The following is a 9,943-nucleotide window of genomic DNA, read 5'->3' on the forward strand; positions in this document are numbered from 1 at the left end:
TCTACTCAAAGTTCTTCCGATTTCTTCCACCGCAGTCTCAGGTGTAACACGACATGATTAGCTACCACCAGCTCGCCTGCACACTTACCGTCTTTTCACTAATAGTACACAGTTTAATTTTTTTGGCACCATGGTACTGCTACTAGTATTATTATTATTAATGCGTTCAGGATGGCACTTTCAGTACTCTTTACATTCAATTACTGCGTTATTTTTAGACGCCAACTGTTATTATGCATTTATGAGATCTATAAATAAATAAGAATCCAATTGATACAAAAGTATAAAACGCTTGTCTCTTAATCTAGAGGCCACAACTTAAATTCCATGCAGCAAATAAGAAAAGACACAATACGATGAAAAAATCTTCAAAGAAAACAATTAGTTCCAACACGTGACAGACAATGTTAACAAATAAATGACTCCGCCTTGTTGTACCTGTGCCTGGCTTGTGATCCACGGTCGGACCATTTGGTGCCGTCGAGACCTTAGCCACCCTGAATGCAGATTCCTTCGCGGTATTGGTCGCGAAGCCACACAGGTCGGTCTCGAAGTCGCACGTTTTTGTGGCTGCAAGAAAATGACAATATCGTTCAAGCAAGGAAATTTTGAAAAAAAACGAGAAAGTAAGTGAAAAAAGGGATCTCTTATAATCAACGGTGTGAAGCTTAACCTTTTAATGGTAGTCGCCGTACCAGTACGGCGGTGATTACAGATTTGAAAGTGCTCGCATAAAGCGAAACTTCGCATACCACGGGAGGTGTTAATATGTGTTATATCTTTGGAGAACTATTAACATTATATTGCCTATTGTCACATGCTGTCGAATGTCATATCCTGCAAACCTTGCAGGTCAAAGAGACAGTTTAAGGCAGAGCTGTATACAGAGTTTGGCCCTTCATTGTGAAGTATAGGTGAGGAGGCGCCATTGGCTGAAAGCGGGCTCGGCGTGTTTCATGCCGCCTTCACCAATTCAAATATGGCCAACCAGAAGCCGCGAATAACACCCTGGCAGGGATTGCGACAAGCTAAATTAATAAGTATGCCGGAGTAACCCTCGGGAACTGAAAATATGATGCACGTGTAGTTCTTTTTTTTTTTTTATCACGGCACGTAATTCGTGCGCCAAGAAGCAAGGGCAGGGCATCTGCCGACTGAGCGTTCGGACTCCGTCCGAACAAAACAGAGTTCAAGGGTCACATTTGTGGCATCCGTCTTTTTGCCTTACCGTAAGCGAAACGTCACGTGCACCATATTTTCAACCATGAAGAGTTACTACATTTAACTCTTACATTCATATTAAAAGTTTTTCTTGTTACCACCTCTAGTGGATTCTTTTAGGGTTCTAATTGGCCAAGACAGCATGTAAAGCCCTCTAGCTATTTGCGCCTGCTGTACGCCATTGCTCTGCCCGCTCCTCCCGTTGACCATACTCTCTCCATATATGACTCTGCTCTAATGCACATTCTTTTCGTGCTGCTGAGCGAGTGACGCATACAGCTACCACCGCATTCACTTCATACCATCAAACTTTTTGTAAGGCTTCAGTAGGAGTTCTACTGCCCTTACAGCCAACATGTACCCACGTCTGTCAACTGTGTTGTAATTGCTGCCAGTAGAGACTTTTACTCCGAAAAAGCGGTAAAGACCCAATTTTAATACCTAGAAACTTGAATTTACGCAAATATATTATTTTGACGTCGTATTTGGGTTGTTCGTAGTTCAGTCGTGTACTTTAGAGGAGATTAGGAGCCGAATATTTTCCTCTTGAAGCAAATTAAAAGCAGAAGGAACTTAATTTTGGAGCACTATGGAGAAAGAATTTGTATTTTACAGCACCTTAGAAGTAACTGTGACATAATTTTAAGAAAACATATTATCCAGTTGTACCATGAGTTACAATTGAAGTAAACTAGGTTTGTAGTACTAAGTGTGGGAAGCTATTGAATGCATCATTACCCTGAAATACATAAATTTGCACAAAAAAGTATATTTTACTTTAGAAACAAATTTTTATTAAAAATGGAGGGACACGACTCGGTGACATTAATGCTACATGCTACGTTGCATCATGCATTCATCTAATTAGGTACAATGCATCGGCTGGAAGGATAAATGGACAGATGGGGCCGAACCAAGGAATTGGATAGTGGCTTGCACACCTTGGTAATGGAATAGCCATGATTGCCAACCGAGCTTTCACGTTCCGCTAAATCTAGCGTAACCGTGATTTTTCGCCAAGCGTGGCGTAATTTCGGTCGATTTAACTCCTGTGGCGCCGCTAGGTCCATATGGTTTATCACACTGTGTTAAACCAGGTAATGGTTCAAGTTCCTTTGCACCAAATCATGGTTCACAGGAACTCACGGGAGCAGAAGTAATGTTAATTTGTTGACCAAGCACACTCAGGCCAAAGCCTGGGCAAAAGTTTTGTTGTGCCTTCAAAAATTATGAGTCATTTGTAATCTGTGCAGTCAACTACGTACCACCATGTTGCACGATAAACTTATGAAATCTCCGGAAACATACAAAGAGATTACGTTTTCCTCTAAAACATCAACCGTTTATCAGCACCGGCGATTCAGGCAGGTGTCACGTAGATGTGCATGGACGACCTCAAGTATCTAAAACTTTGACATCTGGTCTCAACTGCTAGCATGATATTTGGGTGAAAACTAACTGTTCCACAACGCATATTTTATTATTTTCATGATAAAATCACGATTCTCTTTTCTCCCTAACACCTGACACATCCATGCTAGGTATGAACAGGCTGTGAATAAAACAAATTCCAAAAATGCATGTCCCCGCTCCTTAAAGGCGGACGACCAGGCTCATATCCTGCACGGCTTCCGTCCTTTTCAAATTTTCGAGCGACTGATGCGAATGATGAAAAGAAGGAACTAAGAAAGACGGCAATGGGACCGCGCGCGCCTTTCGGATGGTGGGGTGTTTCATTGTGCGAGCACGTGAATGGAAATGAGCCTGCCTAAAGTGTGCCCCTCAATGGAGGTGTCACAATATGTACGCCGCAGGATTATGAAAGGCACCTCCCAGGACCAGGAAGCGAGAAGCAGCTTGTTTCATGAACTTCGCTGGGTGCTTCTTTGATCACCGTATTCTTTAATCAACGTAGATTGATGACTTCAAAATAACTGCTCCCCCCTGTCGTAAGGTTGTATCGGAATGAATCGGTATAAACATGGGAGGGCCGCAATAAAAGAAGGGAGTGAAGCAGCTTCGTTTTGCAAACTTACGGGCAAAAAATAAGCAGCCAATAAGCCACACACAATGTGCATAAAGGGTACGACAGGGAAATCAATCACTCACAGGTAACTGCATCCAGGAAGCAAGATCTATCCCCCCTTCTCAGGAGGGGGTTATACAAAACTTACTTCGCTCGAATACGCAATCACGAGTTTTCATATTCCCAACTTTCGAACGAGCGGCTGTGTGGGGCTTTGCATGCGAAAAGGATGTTTTCCAAAATCATAAATATCTCAACGATTAAAAAAACAAACTAAATGAAGAACTCAAAAACCAAGGACCGCTTCCATTTGAATTTAGTACCATCGAAAAAAAAAAAGCTTTCAGTGAAAGATAAAAGAAATACCAGTACACGGCACGCTGACTAAGAACCTGCCCTGATGTCAACGACATTGGAACTCACGGACACAAGGCCGATTTTCAATCATGTTGGGGTTGCTCATTTGTAACCTAACCTCATTTTTTTCTAGTTGGAATATATGGCATAGCCGGCGTGGGCTTAGCAGAGCACGAGTAGGGGGGGGGGGGAGATAGAAAACAGGCAATGGTGGAAAAGGTGGAAGGAGAGAGAGAAGGAAGCGACGGAAAATCAGAAAGCGCCAACTGGTCGTCGGTATTTATGTGTGAACTTAAAAACCCTATAAGCAGGTTTTGGGAACTCTTCACGAACTGGAGAAGTACCACACTCCAATTTGAGTAAAACGATAGAGCCATTAAAGTTCACAATGGCATACCTCAGATAAGCCTACTCACAATGGCATACCTCAGATAAGCCTACTTTTTTTACTGGATCAAAACTGTTCCCGTTTCTATAACCCGTCTCTTATATCTATTGTTAACAATGTGGGTTATACATCCCCATTTTAATATCTCTTATTATCTAGAACATTGACCAATGTGTTGCAAAAACGTAAATTAAACGTCAGTACTGTATGCCTTGTTGTATCTTGCTCATACATCCAAGGGATATGAGGTATCTAATACTACCCGAATGTGTGGACTATCATTGCTCTAGAACCACTCAAGATTCTTGGCATATACACTACCCCAATATTAACCTTACTCTGTGGATCCTGTCAGTATTGTCTCACAGTTCTGAATGCTGTCATGAAAGCTCCAGAACTAAATATTTTGCATGCTTTATGCTCCTTGTTTTTATGTCCTACAGAACTGTTACAACGCTAGCATTAGAGTATTAAAAGGTAAAGTGTATTACCGAGTATTTGAGAGAAAACAAAACCAGGTTTGTTTGTTTTTTACGGCAAATACATCAACTATGCTTCACCATACACCAAGTCTGATCTTAGATGCAGCGTTAGTAATTAGGACTGAATGCCAAGGTCTCGAAACATTTTTGTCTGATTCAAAAGTTATGAGCAATTTCCTGAAACTTCCAATGAGAAAATGGCTGTCAATGGAGCACACAAATACTACCCTAGTGAACAATCTTTTATTTATAAGCATTGATTTCGTCCAATAAACAAATATGCTTGAGATCTGAATATATAAGAACATATAAGAACGTTTTAAAAGCTAATAAGAACAATATAAGGTTGCATAAGCAGTTACAAGAAACTTAGCAAAAACAATTATGAAACTTATTATCAGTTGCTTATAACTTCTTATGTAGTTTTATGGTTCTAATATATTATTTAATCATATGTGTTTTCGTACTAAGAGATTTCCCATACAAATGAGATTTCTCACTAGGATACATGGAGATACATGGTGTCTCCTGAGAGCCCCTATTTCCTTATTAAAGATTTCCGAAAATCGCTTGCGCCTGTTGAATAATATAAGGCAACCTGTGAAATGTTGACAAACTGGTGCCGACCACAAGCAGTACATCTGGGCAAACATTAAGCAATCAGCAATACGCATTTGTTTTGCTTTTTTCTAAAAAAATATATTTTTCCAAACATCTTGTATAATTAATTATGTTTCCAGTACTTCAAGTTTACTCCAAGCAAAACAATACATGCCAGTATAAGGAAGACTAATATGCTGGTGTCAAAGTCCGCCTACAACAAATTTCATACTGTTGCCAAAGTTGTTTTTATTGCCACGTTGAGTAAACCTGTAGTCACGCGCAAGCGCTCTGAGTGTATTACTGAATGGCTTCTTTTTTGTTGATGAAGAAAGAACATACGCAACTATCGCACAGAATGCAACATCAAACTTTGCACATTTTCTCAGCTTTTTTGTCACTCAGGGTTCTCAAAATATATATGCACATAAGTATCACGAGGGCTTTCTAAATTCGCATAGCATCCTTTTTGTTTCCGATAGGCCATGTGATAAAGAAAATTCAACATGTGGCATGAATAATAAAGTTAGGGTACAGATTCAGTAAAATAATGCACAGTGCCGAAACAGGTGTTTTATCTGCTATGAGTGCACTGTGCACAGGAATTACACAGGTAGGTGATCACAACATGGAATCCTACATGAAAAAAGGAAGAGGACTTAAAGCAATCATAAATTCGCTAAGGATATTACCGCAATGAAGGTGAAGACTAGTTTTATCTACTACTCGTAACATGGTGCGAAGTAGTCAAATGACATAAAAAATTAAGTTTAACATATTTGTATTTACCTAAAATTCGGTTGCTACATAAACTAACTCTAACAAGAGGTGTGAGTGGTGCTGCAAGGATATGAAGATAATTATTTTGGTTTCTGCCCCTTAAAAACATTGACTATATATATTCTGCATAATGTCCCATGTTCAAAACTTGGCCACAGTTATGGGACACTGGCAGGGTATTTATGCTCGCCAAGGTTTTTATTGGTTACATGACACCTACCGGCCAAGCTACGCAAAACACATTTTGATGCTCAAAATTCGTTTTTATCCTCCCGAAAACCGTCGATCAATAACTGGTCTGTTTGAGTCCCGCTCACTCTCTTCTCTATGGTCACGTGCCGTTCAGACAGTCACTAAATATACTCAAATTTGTGGAAGATCGAAGGCGCACACTCAATAGTAAAAATATAAAAAATATAAAGCCTTGCGGCTTCTAAAGCACTACAAATACGTTAAATAAGAAAGGTCCAGAGTGCCGGAAGTACATGCACTGCGTAATTCTCAACATGGCGTCCTATCGCGTGATAGCGGGAGGAGTTTCTTGGAGTCGCGGGCTGGACGGCTGGACAAAGCGGACTAAGCGGGAACGGCGGACGACAGAAGTGGAATCTCTATTTCAGAACTGTCGTTGGCGGTACCGGCGACTCTGTCCAGCTTCGAAATAGGATGTTTGTACTGATCAGAACAATAAGGATCTATTCTGTAGGACATGCTCTACCACCAAGCTGATTCGCGCGAAGACGTAACCGAGCCCCTTATCCTGGCTGAAGACATCGCTCGTCTGATATACATAAATTGGTAAGAACTTAAAACACGCGCAATTACAGCAATCACGAACTACGTACTAGAAGATGAATATGCAGGCGTACGATTGCTTTACTACCTAGGGGCGAATGTGGCCAATTTATGGCGCCGCCCGACTTCGAGTCTGGGGAGGTCCTTTCCAAAAAGAATCGGCAGCAAATGTTCTGATCAACAGTGGATTGGCTACATTACTGCCAACGAAGAGTTCCCCCTCCTGTGCTTGATCATTACAATGTTAAAACTGTCGTTTGCCTCGTACAACCAAGAACACGGGGGGAAAACGCGGTCGCGTGTAACTACGTCACTTCCCACAACTCTTTTCTCCTCTCTACTTCTCCCCCTTCTCTTAGTGGACATGTCGCCCCATTACTCTGTGCTCGTGTTTCGGTTTTTTGACAGTTGCTTCTTTTGGCTTTAATAAAATACACGTGACTCAGTAGCAAACTTATAATCGGGTAATCTTCTGGCACCATACTGAGTCGCCTGGCAAAAAATAAAAATAAACTTTTGGGGTGTCAGTGCCCCTTAAGTTTTCTTAGGCAAATAAGTTCCACACCAGCAAAATTATTTTTTAATTTCCGTCTTACGTTTCTTATGCCTTTTAACGTCATGTGAATTTCACAAAGGCCAAACGTCCCCAGACTGTACCATTTGCCCTCAAAATACAATTTGTAGTTCTGCCGATGGTATGCAACTTTGCAACTTAGAAGTCTTACGAAGAAGTTGATTGGTCTTAGTTTTGGTCTTGCCGTTTCATGTTGTTTTATTTTTTAAGCCAGAATTATAAAATATTTTTTTGATGGCAAAGGGTCTAGATAACGGAAGTTCGCTTTTTGTTTAGATAGCATGCAATGCTTATTGTTAAGGCTGTATTGTTTGAGAACCGAAGTTCACAGTTCGGAAATCGGGTCACCGTGCTGAGGTTCAAACGAAGAACTTGACTGATTCAAACTTTATAACAAAAGTAAAATGAAAAATATAACAAAGTATGGTGCTCTGGCGTCGGTTGTCGTAGTTAGGTTTGCGGCTATATAAGGGTCTGGATGAAATAAGCAAAGTAGCTAAGTTTGAGTCGTTCTTTTTCGCGTGCCCTTTTTTCACACTAAGTTTTAAACATTTTTAACAGTCTCACGTTACTTTCAACGTGGTCGACATCTACCAGCTCACCTGCACGCACCCTGTATTTTCGTGAAGAAAGTGCTTCGCTAAACACATACTAAAAATTTTCAAGCGAAAACTAATCATCGTTCTCAAAAAACTACAGATGCTGCAACGGTGACCGCCGACAAGCAGCGTTTAGTGATGCTATAGTTTTTTTATTCGTTTCGAGATATTAACCTTTTACTCTTGTAATGATCAGGTATTATGATTTTGGGAAATTGAACTGAAGCGCAGCGTGCGCCATCTAAGCGACTGGTGGTTGATAAAAAATAATAGATAAAAACAGAGGCATGATTTTATATTTGGAATTTTCTGGGTATTCTCAAAAAAAGCATAAATTTATTCCGAGAAATTTCCAGCACTACGCTGTGTCCCGAGTAAAAGATCAAATTCGAAGGGGCCAAAATAGTTAAGGTTTTTGGCAAAGAGATGTGACCATTAGTTAATGCCTACAAGGTTCAAGTTTCCTTTTTTCCTGTTCACACTGAGATGCAGCCAGTAGAAACGTGAAGTCCTGGCGACAAGAAAAAGTTTTTGGGAAAGGGTAAGTTATATACCCACCAGATGTTTACCCAAAAAGGGCTTCATTGAAACATGCTATTAGATATTTTATTTATTCAGATCAGATTTACACCTCATTATCGAAAACAACATGACCCCCATATATAAAACCGCTGTCAGTGACCACTTTGACATCTGTTTTTATTTTTCTGCATTGCTTAATATCCGCAAAAAAAGTTTTATTCTCCGCTTTATAAAACACTGCAAACATGTCCAATTGAAGGATGTGAAGCTCATTACTGTGCCTGATTTCACAGTAATGAGCTTCACAATCGAGTTATAAATAGTTCAACTGCGCCATTCGTCACATCAGCTTATGTAATGCTCCTAATGGGCCGTTAAATTAAAATAAGTGAATAAATAGCAGATCTCATATTAGCGATTTACACTCAGGTTCCAAGACAATTCTTTCAAGTTTCTCCTACATTGTATGCTAATCAAATAACCTCTTTAGCCCCTTGATCAGCATGCGAGACCCATATACCACCCTTAATTTAGCAGATATTAATATTTTTAACTCAGTTTGCAGCATTTGCTTGTCTCACACGGATCTCAATATATTCCTGTTGTACATATTATACAAGATATCAACATGTAAAATAAAAAGAAATAAAAAAATTACTGAGTTGTTTTAAGATTCTTAATGCGTGGGGTGTGCAACCCGAGTTCTAGAGCACAGAAATAGTCTAACTAAAGAAACCACAGAACTGTTCAGTAGGCATACCAGCTGTCGTCGAGGAAACGCATTCCGCAAGAAGAATGGCCAGGGAAAGCCCCGCAAGGACCATGTTCCTCTGAATCATGTCGGTAAGACGGCGAACTTCCGAAACACACTTCAGTGACGGGAATACATTGCAACAACCAAAAATACGAGCCACTACCGATCTCGTCGGCGCGTACAATCCGTGTGAAGCTCCAAACGTGAAAGAGGATTGCGGTGGTTTTCAAGAGAGTATTTCCGATCTCGTGGTAACTGAGCAAAAAGGGCGCGTTTCCGCGATTGCAACAACGAGCCTGGAGATAATATTCAACAATAGCGCATGGCGAACATTTTCATATTCTTTTTATCTTGGCGATTTCGCCCCATCTCAAGGACCTGACAAAGTCCGGAGCGTCACGCAACGCCCCCCGAATGAAGAGGGGAGCAAGGAACTCGAAGCAACGCGACGCAGTCAGATAAAATTGATATACCTGCAGTGTTGGGAAATACTTGAAGTACATTGTACCTAAAGTACTACTTCAAGTAGGCTTAGGAAACTTGTACCTTGCTTGAAGTACGTTCTCTGGGTATGTACTTGTACTTTACTTAAAGTATTTTTTTCTGGTACTTTTCGAGGAAAGTACAATTCCCGACTTCAAAATACATTCCCCAAATTTGCTTTTGTTAAACTTCTGTCACGAAATGATGCTTTGTCAACTCCGAAGAAATACTGGGAGAGATATTCTACTTTCACCAGAAACGATAGCAAACTACGCATCGCCCCATTTGTTCTGGGGGCGGCTTACCCGTAGCTTTCAGAACAATCACTAGCTCTCGGTAGATAAGCGTAAGGGAAGAGGTTT

The 9,943-nt window shown here is 40.6% G+C and overlaps 1 protein-coding gene across 1 annotated transcript in view; it reads right to left on the minus strand.

Moving 5' to 3' along the window:
• Window positions 1-9,420, minus strand: part of LOC8033077 (MAM and LDL-receptor class A domain-containing protein 2) — a 217,299-nt gene extending 207,879 nt beyond the window's left edge. The window contains exons 1-2 of the mRNA XM_040210498.3: window positions 9,105-9,420; window positions 439-570 (exon numbers count right to left, since the gene is read on the minus strand). Coding sequence (XP_040066432.1) covers window positions 439-570; window positions 9,105-9,183 — 211 coding nt within the window. The 5' untranslated portion in view covers window positions 9,184-9,420. The remainder of the gene's footprint in view (window positions 1-438; window positions 571-9,104) is intronic.
• Window positions 9,421-9,943: the final 523 nt, after the last annotated feature.

This window comes from Ixodes scapularis, unplaced genomic scaffold (assembly GCF_016920785.2).
Source record: "Ixodes scapularis isolate PalLabHiFi unplaced genomic scaffold, ASM1692078v2 PGA_scaffold6__148_contigs__length_123643588, whole genome shotgun sequence".
Lineage (NCBI taxonomy): Eukaryota > Metazoa > Arthropoda > Arachnida > Ixodida > Ixodidae > Ixodes > Ixodes scapularis.